The 19,117-nt window shown below is 34.1% G+C and overlaps 1 protein-coding gene across 1 annotated transcript; it reads right to left on the reverse strand.

The window, feature by feature from the left end:
* Positions 1-6,776: 6,776 nt before the first annotated feature.
* TAF1B (TATA box-binding protein-associated factor RNA polymerase I subunit B) lies at positions 6,777-18,226 on the reverse strand. Its single transcript, XM_089646745.1, has 5 exons — positions 18,088-18,226; positions 16,486-16,705; positions 13,588-13,786; positions 12,854-12,971; positions 6,777-10,422 (listed from the first exon to the last, which is right to left on the reverse strand). The coding sequence occupies exons 2-5, from the start codon at positions 16,697-16,699 to the stop codon at positions 8,491-8,493; spliced, it is 2,463 nt and encodes an 820-aa protein (XP_089502871.1). The 5' UTR covers positions 16,700-16,705; positions 18,088-18,226; the 3' UTR covers positions 6,777-8,490.
* Positions 18,227-19,117: the final 891 nt, after the last annotated feature.

Consider the following 19,117-nt stretch of genomic DNA (forward strand, 5'->3'; position numbering starts at 1 on the left):
GGACTGAACGCAATTGGCGCTAACAAAAAAAATTCCAAAGAAGCGAAGCTAGCAGTCCACTGAATGGTACCTACCCTGATGTATGGAAGTGACGCATGGAACTGGCAGAGAAAGGATGAAAGTAGACTGAATGCTGTAGAAATGCGATCCCTGAGGCGTATGTGTGGTAAAACCATGTATGATCGTGTGAGAAATGTGGAGATCCGCAAAGAGTGCAAGGCTGATTTAAGCGTAATGAGTAAGATTAAGAAAGGGACGCTTAGAAGGTTTGGGCATGTAGAGCTAATGAGAGAAGAAATTAGTGTAATAATAGAATATATGATGCAAATGTGAATGGTAGCAAAAGTCGGGGACGCCCGAGGAAGACATGGCACGACGGAAGTGTCTCAGATACTTGAGTCGGGCCATTTCAAAAGTCAGAATAATAGAAGAGTATATATGATACGAATTATGAATGTGAATGAGGCAATAAGTGTGAGCCAAGACCGAGTTGTTTGGCGGTCCATCCTCTCTGCCTACTCGATGGTTAGTTAGTTATTTATTTCAATAACAATCTAAAACTGCACATTCCGAAACGGTTCCAATTGGCTACAACGTCATTATGACATAGAAACCGTTAATGTTTGGTAAGACGGCTGTCACCAACGTCGCCGAATTAACGATCAAATCGAAAATGGGACATTTTAAATCGTTAAAAAATTTATCGTCAACTTTAAAAAAAATACCTTCATTATGTTTCGTTTTTTTTTTTCCTCTTCGAGAGTAAAAAAAAACAGTGAAAATACCCTATTCCATGAGGAGAAGTATGGCTGATTTATTAAAACACTGTTAAAACGCGATGGCAATTCATTACCTATTAAAATATAAGTTCCTTCAGAATATATCAGAACACGTGTTCATGCAGCTAGGCTTTTCCTGCAATGAATCCGCCGTCCTCATAACACATTCATGTTTTACTGATGCTTTGCTAGGAAAACTGTCAATTCATTCGTTAAAGGCCTGCAGTCCTGTTTTTAACAGGAATACTAATAAGTATCAGTATGATTTCTCCGTGCACCAAATTAACCCATTATTCATTGTTAATTAATGTTTTGCAAACATAATCACAATTCTATTACGTTGGAAAAATGGATTCATTGTTTCTTCGTTATTATGACAACATTTCGATAACGCCTTTCTGCCGGGAATTAAGTTTTTTCGTAGTTAATCCCATGATTGATCGTGTAGCCATTTCGCCCGTTCCCCTCCCTCCCCAATGTCACCCAGCCCGCCGCGGGAGGAAAATCCATTACGTTTTTTTTCAAATAACTCCATACAGCACCGACCGGAATAAATATACTTATAGTATATCCACACCAACAGGTGTTGAATACAGAGTGTGGTTTTTTAACGAGAAAATGAAATAAACTATATACTAACTAACCCTACTAACCATCACATCGTTTCCACGCAGCAGTAGACATAAAGGACGGACAGCCAAACAACTTGGTCTTGGCACACACTCCTTGCCTCATTCACATTCATACAGTCTCTTAAATTATTCTGACTCTTGACATGGTCCGACTCAAGGATCTGATTCAATCTTTTCATGTCTTCCTCAAGCGTCCCCAAGTTCTTTTACCAATCACATTTATGTCATATATTTTCGTTACGTTTCTTTCTTCGTTCATTCGCTATCTATGCTCGAACCATCACCATTTGAGACCAATGAGGGGGGACTTCAGAGTCCAGGTGGAGTTGGGAAACTCTTATCCATTTGGGGGCTCCCAGGGCTATGCGTATGGCTTTATTTTGAAATATTTGGAACTTTTTTAAATGAGACTCCGAAGCGTGGGCCCAGATGGGGCTAATGCCCATTGTCCACGTAACCGCACGTCATACGCACGCTTTCGTCAATTGACGATTGCAAGAAATGCTTGCATCTTGCGTAGAAACAATGAAATCTGTGTCCACAAAGCGGCAACGTCACGTCAGTCGCTCGTCATACGTTCGTAATGCGGTGCGCGCGGCAACATGTCACTACTCGACCGACCGCATTGCAGTATTTTGTCTTTGTATCAGTGGTCCAACAGTAGAGACTAAATTTTGGTACGTATGTTTAGTCATTCGGTTAAATGATTGAAATACAGAATCATCTTCTGATAACTCTCTGGCAGCAACAAACAATCTACAATTTATATTTATTTCGATGTATGGATGAATCCAGTATTTTCTTCGCCTGTTTCGTCGTCTTCTAATAAAATTGTATGCTATAATCACTTCATCGTCATCACTTGATATTTTCACAACAAAAGACGTGCTTTCTCGATGCTAGTTGAAAGAAAACTGAGCCTTTTTGTGACATAACAAATATGCAAAATACGCCTATCTTCATTTGTAGGTTACATGCATCCTACAAAAGACGACTGTGTGGACAATGGGCCTAACTCATCGCTAGCATAAAATACAAGTTAACTATCCCGCAGCCAAGTGGAGTAGGTAGTACCCAAAATTACTATCCTCCTTATATTAATAGCTTATATACTTTACATATCATGTTAGTATTTTACGTATTCTAAGTACGTTCCAAATAAGTTACCATTAATAATTGACTGAATAATTGCGATTTCTATAGTTTAAAATCCCATAAGACAGAAAAATGCACGGGGTCGTCGAAAGACCCACTTGGTTGCAGACGTTTTGTTTGGCATGAGTTAATTTGATTTAAAATGGGACGCACGAGGAGGGCTCATAGGATGTGGTTTGTGCGTCACTGTTTTAGATTTTAGTGATTAATAAGAAAAAATTGGAATTTTAACTGTTTATTTATAATTTTTTCAAGATGCGTACCTGAATCTTTTAGATTTTAGTAATGTGTGTGGTTCTTTAAATTGAAACAAATAGTAACTACTCGTACCAGGAAATAAATAATTTTAAATTTTCACAAAGTTTTTTTTAATCAACACACTGTACTATAAATCCAGCTAGGCTGATTTTTATCCGCCTGATGTATTCTCGCTGTAAATCATATTTTGCATGAAATAATACGAACAACACATTAATCACGGCATAGTTCATGGACGCAATGTGTCACGTGTTACGATAACTATATTAGGTTACGAAAACACGTTTTTTGTATTACAGGAAATAGTCATTTCTGATTTTGATGGAATTACTTTCTAAAGATCATTTTTCTCAGATTATTTAAAAAAAATTGCACTAACGTAAACCTAAACCAACTGCTTAAACTGAACCACAACACATTCCGAATTCCTACCGATTTATAATATATTTCCCTTGAACACTTTGAGTTATAAGCCAAAAATGTGTATATTCTTGGTATACCTTATAATGTAGGTAATAAGCATTAAAATCGCTTGACAAACGGAGTCTAGAAACGTTCTATTTCAAGCACAAAAATGGTTTTCATTTATTTTGTAAATAATTTTATAAGAAAGAAAAAAAGTTAATCAAGTGAAACTGTCACAGATAATCTTTGCTATAATATGGTATTTTTTAAAGTTTTTTTCTTTACGCATTCATAAAAATGTTTTTTTTTAGTAGTTTACATTTATATTTTTTATTGAATAATTTATTTTTTAATTTGTATTCTACTCAAGCGAAACGATAGGAAAAGCTTCAATTTATCTGAAGCATATTTTTTGGTATTCATAATGCACACCAATTCGTTAAAATATTAATCAAAATAGTGATTTAGCATTGAGCTTCGCCTAAAAAATATATATGTTATTTCTGAAGATAATATTTATATGTTTGCCGAGCCGAAACGGTAATTATATGAAATTCGTAAAAATATGAAAAAAATATGTTCCGAAAATTATTAAAAACACATTTCGTTATCTGATTTAACATGTTATATAGGTTTGACAAAACCACAGAGTATCTTTAAATGCTGCTATAGACATTTGTCGAGAGATATTTGCTCTATTTTAAACGAGTCTACTTTCATTAAATATTTTCATTATTTTCGCTTAACTACAATTTTTTTTTTTAAATATTAGTGCGCTCCCTCTAACATTCGTATTTACATATCTCCCTTTCAAAACTTCTTCTTTTTTAACGCTTACTACGGTCGAGATAATTGTTTTCTTTATGTGTCTCTGTGCCCAAAGTAAGCAAAATCTTTCATTACTTCTGCTGAAATTAATCAAATGTTTTCATTTATTGAAGTTCTTTAATTTAACCCATCAACGAAAATATTGGAAAAGAAGATATTGTCAACATTTAGAAAATAACGTCCTATATTTCAGAGATAAGAAAGTCTACGAAAATTGATAACCCTACGAAAGGGAAATACTCTTAACACTATGAGCACCGGCCGAATACACATACGCGTAAAACTTACCCTGTGCTGGCCCATTTTTGTGAAATTTCATGTTTTGTGAAAGGTTTCTTAAAAGTGTTATAATTATGAAAATACTGGGTAAAATCAATTGAAACTTCTCGTATATATTTAAATCACTTTAATATATCATTTTTGTATGGTAGTTTTGCCAACATTGGCCTTTATGCAGAGCCACATTGCAATGTTTGCACATATACCGGGTGTCACTCCTTTTCTTGTGCTTTGCACACACCTTGCAGGTTCGACAGGGTAACGTACATCAGATGACAGCTTTGGAATGGTTCGAGTAGTTGTTATTATAGAACTACGAAAAAGTTATAATAGAAGTCACTAGATGCCACTAAAATGCACATTTTTAGACGGCTGGTCAATCACGTGAAAACACAGGACCGGGTTACAATGTGTTAACTTTCAGAGATGTACTTTATTTCAAATAAATCCATTTCAAATGGAAATGCAAAATGCAAAATGGGTATTTTCCATTTTGCTTTTTAAATGCTTTTCTAAAAACCATTTTGCATTTTAAATGCTTTTCTCAATGCATTTCCATTTTAAATGCTTTTTTGCAACATTCTTCCTACTATCTCCACTCATCTTTTTTTCATAAGCCCCAAATATCAGTCGGTCGTCAACCTCGCTATGAGAGATAATTTACATTTGTCAAGTTGCTCCCTGGTAGAAGCCCTGGCAATTGAGTGATACCATTACAATGAAGCTGTAATATTAAATGTTAGATAGCAGTTTCTATGTTTTCACGGTGGCAACATTTGTCCCGCGCAAATTTTTTATGGTTCATAATCCGTAGTCGTGGCATTTTTTGATTTACCATCATGTTATATGTTTGTTCTACATTGAAGTCCATTATTGAATGACAAAACTGTTTGATTGACCTGAGAAACCATTTTGCATTTTCAATGCATTTTGAAAATAGGTATTTTGCATTTGAAATGCTTTTCTAAAAACCATTTTGCATTTTGCATTTTCAAATGGAAAAGTTTTGACCCATTTCCATTTTGCATTTCAAATGGTTTTGGGTACCCATTTTGCACATCTCTGTTAACTTTGCAGACGGCCAAAAGAGGAACCAACGAGGGTCTTACTGCATTTGCTTTATGTCGATTGCTTACCAACCCGTAGGACGACGGGCTTAGTTTTGTGTAGGACACGACTTCAGAATGAGTTTGTAAGAGGTACTCAAATACTGAAATGAGTTGTTGATTAATTTGGTATCCCACCTCAAATGAGGTGAGTTGTGAGGAGTGGAAAAGCCAAAAAAGATCTAAAATCTTGTACAGTCAAAGTATATTTTCCCAAGAATATTTTCATTTTCGTTTCCTGGGGTGGGTGGTACTTAAAACATTTACAACGACACAAAGATAAAGAGTTGGGACAAATATATTTTGTTAGATAACGGAATATTTTCCGTCTTTACCCGAATACCCTACTGAATATTTGAAATCCGCCTACTACCATCGTTATAGGCGTTTAATTAGTATATTATATCATGTGCCTATTTTGAAATTCATTTTCTTTAATATTTCAAATTAATAATCTAAACTTCTAAATATTTGTTTATACAGCGAGAAAAATAACAAAATGTCCAAAAAAGTTTAAAGTAATTTATCTCAAAACTTGCTTTGTGGAGATACAGCATAATGACATGTAATGTGACACACACATGGCACGGTTACCTGCCGATATGTGAGGCCAATATGCTGTAACTCAAACATCTTGTTACCGGCACGGCAACAGCGTTGTAATGGTAAAATAGCCTATTTGCAGGATTGTCCTGGCTGAATGTTATATTTTACATCACAGAAGTGTTCTTTTTTGTAGTTACACCATCGTGCCATCGTAAATTCCTTGGGAAGTAACCACAAGAAACAAATAAAAGTAATTATGGCGATTTGTTTTTGGGGAATTATGATGTGTTGGGCTACCTCCTTCTATAGCCAACATTTTGGACAACATTATAGTGTTCATCATCAGGGCAGATGTGTGATGATGGACACTGTCTTGCTGTCCGAAACGTTGGCTAAAGAAGGAGGTAGCCCAACACGGCATAATACCCCTAAAATTAATCACTATAATACTTTTTGGAATGAAAATCTCAAATCATATCCAAATAAAAGTGAGTTCATAAGATGTAACTCAACAAATGGAATTGATAGAGCGCTGTAAAGCCAAAATACTGTATCTATAGATATGGCATATTGCCATAATATGGGCGATAAGTGGATAAATAAGAATATAATTTCAGTGAACACATTCAGACATCAGTGATGAAAACAGTAAAACAAAAATTAAAATAATAATAAATTAATATCTGAAAGAATGGAAAAGATGGGGGGGGGAATGAAAGGAAAGAAATGTAGGTGGATGGAAATGAAACAATAAATTACAAGAGAATTTTTTTATGGTATACCTGGTAATTTGATCCTCATTTTTTCCACAATAATCGACAAAAAAGTGAATAATAAAATAATAAATATATCAATGGATAGTGTGTGGTTAATTTAAATTAAAAACAGTTGTACAAAACAATTTAAGTTTGTAGGTAAAACAAATAAAAGTATTAGAACAATTATTCCATCCAAATACTAAAAAACAAAAAATTAAGTAAGTCTATCGCAGAAATCAGAAGAAAAGCCAATATTTTTTTTATGGTTTAATTTTAAATTAAGAATTCGAAGCTGCATAGCTCATGATAGAAGATGTTGAGAACTGAATACAGTAGTGTTGACCAAGATTCTAGACACGAAATGCTGTTGATACAAATGAAAATTTCACCATTGATGTAGTTTGAAGGTAAGATATAATTTTTCTGCTAATGCAAATTTATTTTTCACAAAAAATAGAGATATTCGAGCGATTTTTGGAATATTATGGCAAGTTTGCAAAAACATTTGAGCGATCGCTGTGCCAATTTTATAGAACCTAAAAATATGGATAAATGATGAAATCTAGGTGGATTAAGCAGTTTTTTATGTTTCCATATTAATATTTTGAGGAATGGTATTATTTAAATAATATGGTAAATGTTCATATATATATTATACAAACACTCACTCAAGTGTATGAATTACACCTTTTAGCTAATTGTATTATATAATATCACCAAAAAAATCTTATCAAGTTAAAAAACATGAAAAGGTTGAAAAGCCAAATAAAAAATTATTAAGTTATTTTGAATGATAAAAGAGACAAGGTTTTTTATGCATAGCAAAAAATAATAAACAATAATTGTTGAATGAAAAATATCAGTACATATTGAATAATTTGGCGGGTTTTGAATAAGCCGATGTAGCGCAATTGACAGAGCACCTGACCAATAATCAGAAGGTTGCGGGTTCAATTCCCGTCAGCGGCATGTATTTTTTCACGAAAGATTTTTTCAATTTATATAGATGTGTCATGCTAATAATTATTGCTTAAAAATAATAAATTAATAAGTCATGAAAACATATGTATCAAATAATATTTTAACAAAACATTAAAACAAAAATGTATGTATTTGCCAATTGAACAAGAAGTGTAAAAATATTCTAGTTTTGACATCTTGGTGAGTATGAACAAATTGGACAAAAGTCTTCACTATTTTGATTAATCTTTATAACGAATTGGTGTACATTACGAATACCAAAAAATATGATTTAGATAAATTTAAGGTTTTACTATCGTTTTGCTTGACTAATAAAAATACAATGATTAATAGATTAAATGTGACAGTTTCACTTGATTAACTTTTTTGCTTTCTTATAAAATTATTTACAAAATGAATTAAAACCAGTTTTTTCATTGAATTCGAACGTTTCTAGACTCCGTTTGTCAAGCAATTTTAATGCCTATTACCTACAATATAAGGTATACCAAGAATATACACATTTTTGGCTTGTAGCTTCCTCTTAAGGAATAAAAGTCAAACGATAAGGTTCATTATCAACCTTTAGTCAATCGATTTTACATTTACAACATAAAATTTTACATGCAAATAATAAAAACATGTAAATAATACTGCAAACGTAATAAAAATTACAATAACATGGTTTTATGTAACTGCATAAAAATTAGTAGAATAAATAAAAAATCTCCGTGTGCAGTTTTTAACTCTTCTCGAAGTTTAAGGTCAAATTTTTTCAGATTTGTTAAAAATATTTCTTTCGTTTTAAAACTATATTTTCACTCACTTTAGTTTTTACTTCTTCGTCAACTGTTTTCAAATCTATTTTTAAATCCACTTTAACCGTTTTAGGTATTTCTTTTGAAGCAATTTTTTCTATAACAACCTTCTCCAGATGACACAGTTCTTTGTACAGATCAAAAGGTGTTATCTCGGCTATGGAGGCGCATTCTCTGAGCAACCAGCTGAAACAAGCCGGGAAATTAACATCCAATTCACTCTCAAAACTAGTTGACGTAAATTTATTCTTTATAAACGGATAATGGCGAATCCAGTATTTTTCAAAACATGTGTGTAGTTCTACTGCCATCTCTTCCAGTTTAATTTTCTTGGATTTCATCGCAACTTGGCCGTCAAATCGTTTCATATGGCTTACTGTAATGATACGAGACGACAAATCGTCGCTTTTAAATTCAGCCGTGTGCACAAAATTTGTGATTTTTTCCCCCCATATTTCTCGGTTCCACTGCGAAATATCGCAGTCGATTATTAGCGCCGTTTTATGTAGTTGGTTTGTCAACATTTTGGCTTTGTGTCGATTAAACTTTAAATAATCTCTCAAACCCAGGTCAACTTTCAAATTGCAATTTGCAGAATGCTTGTAAATGTAAAGTTGACATTTGTAAGAGCGTAACGTTTTTTTAAGTTTCTCGGGGTTTATAAGATACGATAAGTTGTACCGTGAAAAGCATTCTTCTAATATTTCTCGGTTTATTTGTATATCGGAGTAAGATGTATCTATATACTGCCAATTTAATAGTTCTTCAACGTACGAAGCCGACGGAGTTAAAGAAAATTGGAAATTTGGAAACTGTTTCTCAATGTTGCTGGTATTATCTTCAACCGTTTGTAAAAGTGATTTTATAATGGAGTTGGTATTATTTTTAACTAAGCCGTCGAGAGGAGTTTTCCTCGTCTTGGCTTTGTGGTGTAAAAATAACTCGGGATAGTCATCGTCCTTGGGATCTAACCGAATGCGTGTCGGATAATGACACTGCTTCAAACAAACCTTACGATATTCAATATACTTCGTCCAATCTTTCCATACAAACAACCGTTTAACTTTTACATCTTCTTTACTGTCGGCAGACTGCTTAAAATCCTTACTAACATTTAGAATCTCATTAATTTTTACTGCACTTGCTGATATACGGTTTTCCGATACACCGTCCAACCCAAAAAGCATTTTAAGAGCTATAATAATGTACGAAAGAGCGATAGCTTCGTAGTTAGGAAACTGTTTTTCTTCTAAACGATAATCTTGAGCGTTTTTACTTTGCGTAGCGTAAATAACAATCCGTAAAATCAAATCGTATAACTCGTTCGGCAATTCCAACTCTTCCGTATATCGTTTGATCAAGTTCGACAAGTTTGGGCTTTTGATGCCGTCTAAATGAAAAGTCTTAGCGAAGCTACGCGCCGTGTTCAAAATGGAACTATGAGAAAAGAAAGCCGCGGAGCTTAGTTTGAATCTGTCCTGTTTATTGAAGTGCATATCTTCGGGGAAGAGATGTTTGTATGTTCCGAATGTAAGATGGCCTTCTCGACACCAACGTAAGATATCACCGAGTTGGATGTCATCGTTGTTGATTCTTAGACCAAGGAACAGTAAAACATACAAATTAAAGATTGACGTTATACTTTTTCGATTAAAAAATTCGCCTTTGACTTTTCGCAGGCATTTGCAGGACGGTCCGCAGAATCCTTCCTTGATGTGTAGGTCCATAGCTTCCTTGTTCAAATTCTTTTTGTAGTGTTTCATTGTGAATGTGTTGAAGTCGATGGTTTTAAGTTCCTTTTCTTGTAGTTTCACTTGGTCCAGTGTCTGAGAGGCCAGGTGGGTTGTCTGCGTATTTTGCGTAAGAAATTCTTCGTGTTCTAACCTCACCAAAGCAGCCTAAGAAAATAAAAATAAATTATAGATTTTAAATATGAACTAGTAAGTTCAGTAATTAATTTTTGTTTTAAAAACATAGTAGAAATTTAGTGAAAGTAGCTGTACATTAACAAAAAAGTTATAAAGGGCCGCAAAAACTATTTGTTTATCAAATTGTACACATCACAGAAATATCAATCATATCGTATATTAACCACTGCGGGAATCCTGAACATGGCTTAAGATCAGAGATGTGCAAAATGGGTACCCAAAACCATTTGAAATGAAAAATGGAAATGGGTCAAAACTTTTCCATTTGAAAATGCAAAATGGTTTTTAGAAAAGCATTTGAAATGCAAAATGCAAAATACCTATTTTCAAAATGCATTGAAAATGCAAAATGGTTTCTCAGGTCAAACAATCAAAATAATTATAGAATTTTTAAACAATTTTGTCATTTAATAATTGACATCAATGTAGAACAAACATATTACATGATGGTAAATCCAAAAACACCACGACTACAGATTATGAAACCACAAAAAATTTGCGCGGGACTAATGTTGCCAACGTAAAAACATAGAAACTGCTATCTAACATTGAATAATACAGCGTCATGGCCCCATGTTCAGTATTTGAATCAGTATTTTTTGTAATGGTATCACTCAATTGCCAGGGCTCCTACCAGGGAGCAACTTGACAAATGTAAATTATCTCTCATAGCCAGGTTGAGGACCGACTGATATTTGGGGCTTATGAAAAAAAGATGAGTGGAGATAGTAGGAAGAATGTTGCAAAAAGCATTTAAAATGGAAAATGCATTGAGAAAAGCATTTAAAATGCAAAATGCAAAATGGTTTTTAGAAAAGCATTTAAAATGCAAAATGGAAAATATCCATTTTGCATTTTGCATTTCCATTTCCATTTGAAATGGATTTATTTGAAATAAAGCACATCTCTGCTTAAGATAACTGCGCCGCTCGCACAGGTTCAAGATTTGATGCTGATGACAATATTCCAAATTCCCTAATTAAAATCCCAAAATTATACTGGAAAGTCCTATAAATACAAAACACAAAAAATAACAACTAACACATATACATATTAGAAACACTAGATCTCAAGGTCAAAAACATACCCACGAGCTACTATGAACACAACATTTGCAACAAGCAAAAATTTTATTTTTAAAGGGCGGGGACAGTTTACACATAGTTCCCGTGAGCACTTAGGCCAAAGGCCCATTATGCTTTCTCCCATTTTACCTTAATCCTTTAAAAACAACCCAGTCCCTTTAATAAAGTTCACCAGGGTTGTTATTGGGTATGTGGCAATGTCTTCTGGTTCTACTGTATGTCTCCCCAGGTATCGGAGCCTAGTTCCCACCAGGGCAGGACAAAAAGCTACTTTAATGCTAAATTTCACTCTCATTAAAAAATCACAACAAAATTATAACATTTAAAATTCAAATAAAAAACGTGGATACAAAACATAGGAAGTCTTATTATAAAGATTCCCTAATGCGCCGCTGCGGAGCTGGTATAGCTATACGGTGAGAGGAGCCGTATACTGCTCGGGTTAAAATAATTACTCATAATAATATTAATTATTGACTGGTACCACTTTGTTCCAATCCTCACAAACACAGTCATTTTCGCATTTCGCGTTTAGTTGCCAACTTCAAGTTTCTTCAGATGACATTTGCGATGTCATTAACACGGTGTGCTTTGAATTGCTTCGAAATTTGGCCAATTTGATAATGCGTTCCGTATTTGCTTTGGTAAATCGATATTTCCATTTAAAATATTCCTCTGATAATGCTGCCAATAGGTATTATTGTTTTTTTACATTTTCATTACGAAATCTATTGATATTTGACAAATCAACAAGATTTTAACAAAGTCCGCGATCTCCGTCTTAATACCTTAGTAATATGTCCCTAATTCTGGGGGTCGGGCAGTTTAAAAATCCGTCAGCCACTAATACTGCGGTATTACGGCCGGTATACGCAGTACAATTATGTCTAACATTTTCTACTAACCTGTTCTTATCCCTCTGTATTATCTATTATGAGTAAGACGGTAAGAGATCAGAAGTAGAAAATAAACTAACACCAAATACAGACTGAAACAAAACCACTCAACCATACTAAAAAACGCTACATAATATTATATTTGTAATTATTTCAGTAACTTCATATTATTCACCACAGGAGATCAGTGAGGATATTATTATCTCGACTTGTAACAAAAAAAGAAGATGATTATAACTATGTAGTGGCTGGTAATGTTGTTTAGGATTATGAGGTGAACTGGAAGGACCTTAATCCCCTTCACACTGCCTTAAGATTACAAGGTATCATTTCCCGGTAATGAATCTAGTTTGATTTGAGATTTTGTCACTTTAAAACGTGTCCAAATACGACACACAAATTTGGATTTGAAGAAGTTACCTTATTTCTGCTGGCTTGCATCTTCCGCCCCATCTGGTCTTCTCTGCCCAAAGTTGTCATGGCCACGCGCGCAGCTCGCTTTCGCTTCTTCTTTATGTTGTACAGGAGTCGCAAATCCCTACAAACAATACAACATCACATTATTATTGATACTATTGTTAACATAATGACTATACAGTTTAGGATTGCTGCAAACGGAAGTGGCGCCCTCTGTTATTTTCAAAAATAACTGTTGAAGTTTTCAAACCGCGGCAGCGGGGTTTTTATTTGCTAGTGTTGACTATAGTCTTATATATACAGGCAAAACTAAAGCAGGCAAAACTAATACAATTCATATTAACACTTCATACCGCACAAGAGCCCCAACTGCTCCAACTGCAAGGAGCCAGTGGGACTATTGCATCCCCACTCGGGTATGTTGTGGGGAACGGAAGGAGATGGAAAGAGAAATGTTGGGAAGTACCTACTACACAAATCTGGTCAAGAAACACAGCTGAAGCGATTTCAAGTAGCGTTGCCATTCTGAATGGTGATCTTTCACCAGGGTGATACTGAGATTATCTACTATTTCTGACATGTTATCATATCAATGAAACACGAAAAATTGGACAACTATTATATCTGCCGTTCATTCTTTCTCGACATCCACATTTTTAAGCAGGTCATTCACAGTTAACTAATTGTTTGATTTTGGGAACAAACATATATTACACGTATATTCAATTAAGCATTACCTGGGATTGAATCCGAGAGTGATCTTGGGCGGAAGCTGGGCCTTGGAGAAGAAAGCCACTCGGTTGTGTCGGAGCCAGCGTGCCCACAGCCTCAGGACGGTGGAGCCGAGACCGGCTTGCGCCCCGCAGCCGCACAACTCCTCCACCAGACCCAGCAGGATCATGTTGTGGGCGTGCCAAGTGCTCCACATATTGGATACTGGAAATAATGAAGTCAATTTCAATTAAATCATTTTAAAACTTCAGGCCTCAAACATATTGACCTTCGTATTTCTTAACCTTTCCCTTACTGTGCTAAAAAAATCCACGCGTTCCGGTGCTGTATAGTCAATACACATCTCAAAATAAGCGATTTGGTATCGGAAAAATATGAATATTCATAACTAATCGCCTATGTTTATTATATTTTATATCAAAAGTGATAATAATTGTAATTTAATTGCTGAAAATATGAAAAAACCATCGGCAGATGCTAAAAAAACGTGCGAGGGGTCCACATCTATCAACGGCCCGCTTCCGACTGGCTGGCGGTTGGCACACACAGCTGTGCGGTCGTAGATATCGATGGTCTAAATCAAAATAAAACTGCGGACGTGTGGATTTCTCATGTTCCCGCGTGGCGAACTAAAGCGGGACATCAATAACGTGTCATTTCCTCGCACGGTGCATTTGTTTCCGATTTTTAACAAAAATCTCTGATTTTTAATTGAATTTGAAAACTATGTGAAATATTATTTTTTAATTCAGTGCATAAATGTATAACGGAGGAATACCTAAACTCTGAACCAAGAATTTATTATATTTATAGAGTTATTAAAGTTATTAGAAGCAATGTGTAGTAAATACACACCACAGATAAGGAAAGGTTAAGGAAGTTGTCAGAAAGTCGGAAAGAATTGAGGATTTTTCCGCTTCTAAATAAAAGTCATAAATGTGATATTTCTAAAACTAAAAAGAGATGAAATGCACTTTTAAATTTTATTGTTAGAAATAAACATATAATTTTTTAAATATGAAAATTTTTAATGTAAACATAAAAAAAGTTTAAAAAATTGCTTGCCTTATGTTTTTTCATCTAAACACTGAACCAAAATTACTGACAACAACAACAAAAAACACATATTTTAATACACAATTGTATTCTAAACATTACTGCCACTTCACTTTTTTGTCGTTTCATACAAAAATAATTAATAAAAAATTAAAAAATTTAATTAATTTTTTTCAAATGGCGGTCGGAACCTTTGGTTTGGATAGAGGTGTACATTTGAATTATTCTATGTTTAACTTCTATATTTGAATTATTCTATGATTAACTTCTTTATATGAATTATTCTATGGTTAACTTCTATATTTGAATTATTCTATTTATTTATTTATTAACGGACATCGTCCAAATTACAAAATAATAACACGAATAAAGTAAAATGAAAAATACAGGAGTAGACAAAGGTACATGAAAGCAAAGACATATGGTAGATATAATATAAAAAAATAAAGTGACAAGTCGAATCAAGTCAAGAATACGCCGTGGGTCAGGACCAAAGGACACTTATAATATTCCGTCACTTGTTTAGCGACTGGCAAAAATCATTTAGACTTATCCCAAAAAAGTTAAGGTTTTGACTTGAGTTGACCAGTCTACACATTCTGGACAATGGTGAATAATATCCATAATTTGTCGAATGATGGTTGAGGAAGAGCAGTTCATTATTTCTGAGTCTTTGCGAGGGGATATTGAAGGAATGAGTTGCAGTAGAGTAGGTGAATCAATAATACCATTTATAATTTTGAAGAAGCAAATGAGGTCATTTCTTTCCCGACGGACTTCCAAAGGAGAGAGGTTTAGAGTTAGTTCAATTTCATCAAATGAGTATTTGCCTTTTTCTAAACCTAGCCTCCTAGCAATCCCTCTTAAGAACCGATGTTGAACAGATTCAATGCGTTGAATGTGGACAGAATAAAAAGGAGACCAAATAACACAAGCATATTCAAGATGGGGGCGAACCAAGGAGCAGTAAAGAGTTCTAAGGATATTTACGTTTTTGAAGTCCAAAGTGATTCTAGTGATGAAACCAAGTAGTTTGAGGGATTTATTAACGATTGCAGTTATGTGATCTCGAAAAGAAAGCTTGCTATCAAGAGAGACACCAAGGTCTTTAATAGATGTAACAGTTGTTAAGCAAATATTATTAAGTTTGTATTCGAAGACAATCGGTTTTTTTGATCTATAGAAGGACATAATTTTGCATTTATCGACATTTAGTTTCAAACAATTAATTTTACACCAATCATTGAAAGAGTCGATATTCGATTGGAAAAGAAGGCAGTCATTGTGATTTTTTATTATCTTTAGAATCTTATTGTCGTCCGCAAAAAGCCAAAAGCGTGTATGAGAAAAAATACTAATAATGTCGTTTATAAACAAGTTAAAAAGAAGCGGTGCTAGATGGATGGATGTATGGATGTATGCAAGAACTGGTACTATGGTTAACTTCTATATTTGAATATTATAAAGCTTGATGTTTTCTCTTTTGAACACCGTTAAGTTCATATTTGTAACTATGACTATAAGGGAGACAACGATTTCTTTGAGACCACAAGAGTTGTTCAAAAAAACAAACAAATTGACTCTACAGGTTGGTTAGCTGACTAGCTATTTGTTCCCAAGACCGAACAAATTAGGCAGCGTAGTTAAACACATATAAATTTTAATTCGTTTTCAACCCATAGAGAAATTTTGGGAGAAAGTCAGATTTTAAACACCCGTACAGTTCTTTTGGGAGATATTTCTCCCAGTCTGATAAGAGAAAATTAGAAACATATATGTTTTTATTATACTTCTTTGGATGCGAGGACTACTGTTCACAGAACTACTAGTTAGTTATTACAACTTACAAGTCTCCGTATCATTCTTCTTCTTGCGTATGGTGTGTCTGCCTGTCAGCCGCAGTCCCGCGAAGTTGTCCCGGCTGAAGTCTATGACAGGCTGTGAGTGCGGAGCGCCGATCCCGCACTCGGCGCAGTACATGAACCCCGCGCGAAGTACCGCGCGACGGGTGCCGCACTCCCGACAGCTCTCCGACGTCTCCATGAACTCGCCCTCCTCCATTGTAAGCTGGAATTAAGATAAAATGTTTATTTTAAATACAATACAATTGAAGTATATTTATTTATTTATTTTTATTTATTGCAGAAACAAACAGTACATAATTACATAGATGACAATAGTTACAAAATTATAAAAGTTAGTACAATAATTGGTACCAATGACATGTCGCTGACATATATGATTGAGTTGATATAAAAAAGCTATGGAAGGTGTACAAATCCCTACAGGCAATCACGCCTCTATTTGGGGGAAGCGTTGCACGTGTAAAATGGTCTGACAACAATAAGGTGTTAAGCAAGGCTGCGAAGTGTCCCCGTGGTTATTCAATCTGTAGATGGATGTATGCAAGAACTGGTATCCAGAATTGCTGGACAAGGTTAACATCCACAAACTATTTTAAAAATGCTTGTATCAGTTTAGTAACAATGAGAAACAACTATTTCAGTCATCAAAAATGGAAAATAATACATTTTAATAGTTATTTTGTTCAAAATATGGTAAATTTTACGCCTTTTGTTCACAACGTGTGTTGACATAATAATATGAAATAGTATTTTTTGTTAGTTTTTTCCTTCTCTTTTAGTTAAATCCAAACTAAGAACCTATTGTAGGGTGGGTTAAATAAAGGAAGACAAAACTGTCACTTCAAAAATAATGACCGCCAAGTGAACAATTTAAGTATAACGAAATAACTATTAAAATGCGGTATTTCTATATCTCTAAACGTAAATAGTCGAATCAAAAAAACCGAAATAAGCACGGCATCATGAGATTTCAACAGGCAACATACTTTCAGATTGTTCATTTCAGCGCCCAAGCCCACACTTTTCAATTCTTCAACATCCATCTTCAGATTGAATAAACACGGTAACACTGCGCAACCTTGCTTAACACCTTTTGTGATATCAAACCAACCCGCAAACCCTAGCACATGTAACACATCCCTCGTACAGACGTGATTGTCTTATTTCTAAAAGTATGGAAGATCTACAGTCTCTCGTCTAGGATGAACAAAGCATACTTACAGAATGATTTAATTATGAATGTAAGCTAGTCCAGTCATGGTGTTTGAGACTACAAAAACGCTGCGTAATAATTTGTGAATAATTTAGTCGCTAATAACAATTTGTTCAAAAAAACAAGTCCAGCAGTCCACAATGGCGTGCTGATACACAGTGACCATAACCTCAACATGAGAACGTCGGTTTTTTCATAGCAAGTACTAAAAACAAGGCTTTTTTTAGTTTAAATTACGAATAGAGATTTGTTTTTAAACGTGCAGTTCCCAAAAATTATTTGTACCTACTTAGTTTTTATTGCGTTATTGGAAAGGCGGCAAAAAATAATGCATTACTTTGGCAAATTTATAATAAGTAAGTGATACTTACGTGTCGGATTAAGGTAAGTCAGTATAAAATTTAGTATTCTTGATTTTTAGTTATAAATAAAGGAATATCACAGTAAGTTTCTATATCTATTTTTATTAACCCGCATGTCTGAACGCGTTGAAAGTTGAAACGTCAAACGTCAAAGTCATGTCAAAGTGGTAAAAGCATGGTAAAAGGTAAAAGCGGTAAAGGTAAAAGTAAAAACATAGAACATCTGATAATTTGAAATACTATATACTGCCCACGTTTGACGTACTTTCTTCGAGCTAAAATAGTCTTTCGAGAAAGTGACGGAAGGCTGTTTTAGCTTAAACTTAATAAAGGGCGCTATTTTATCATAAACAATATTTTTTTTATTTAACCGTCGATCTATCTATGTACTCCCATTTGCTGTATTTTTTTATAAGTTTGTGTTTTTCATGGTTCTGTTTTAAAAAGGCTACTAATTTTGGAAAAAACTGTTTTGTGAATTAAAGAAAATCGTCCACTGTTATTGTAGAAGGGTTCTTATTTTTATAATTTTGTAATTATAATACCTATTGTAACCAGCTCTGTACCCATTATTTATGTCTGTACCGTATATTATTTTATGTTTATGTTAGGTCTATTTATGTTATGTTGTATAATAATCTGTATATTTACATACTCTCATTTGTTTATAAGAAGAAAATGTTAATTGTGTATGGCCAAAATCACCCTTAATGGGTTAAAAAAATCATCTTCACTAGGGTGATTATTATTAATAATAATAATAACAATATGAAAGTTTACACATTACAACTACATATGCATATTACGGTGTACATTGATTTGTAACTATTATATTTAAGGTTATAAAATTACCAGAAAAATAAAAAAACATAACCGATACAGGCTCAGTCCTAGTGAGGTTGATTTTTATGAGAAAAAATGTGTTTTATGTATAGAGAGATGCAATAAATAAATAAATAATATTGTGAAGGTAAAAAGAAAATAAAAGTAGCGTTGAGGTTTCTCAAATACCGCCTCACTAGGCTAGCCTGTGTTGAGG

Source organism: Hesperophylax consimilis, chromosome 25 (assembly GCF_061612785.1).
Source record: "Hesperophylax consimilis isolate HC1 chromosome 25, BYU_Hcon_1.0, whole genome shotgun sequence".
NCBI lineage: Eukaryota > Metazoa > Arthropoda > Insecta > Trichoptera > Limnephilidae > Hesperophylax > Hesperophylax consimilis.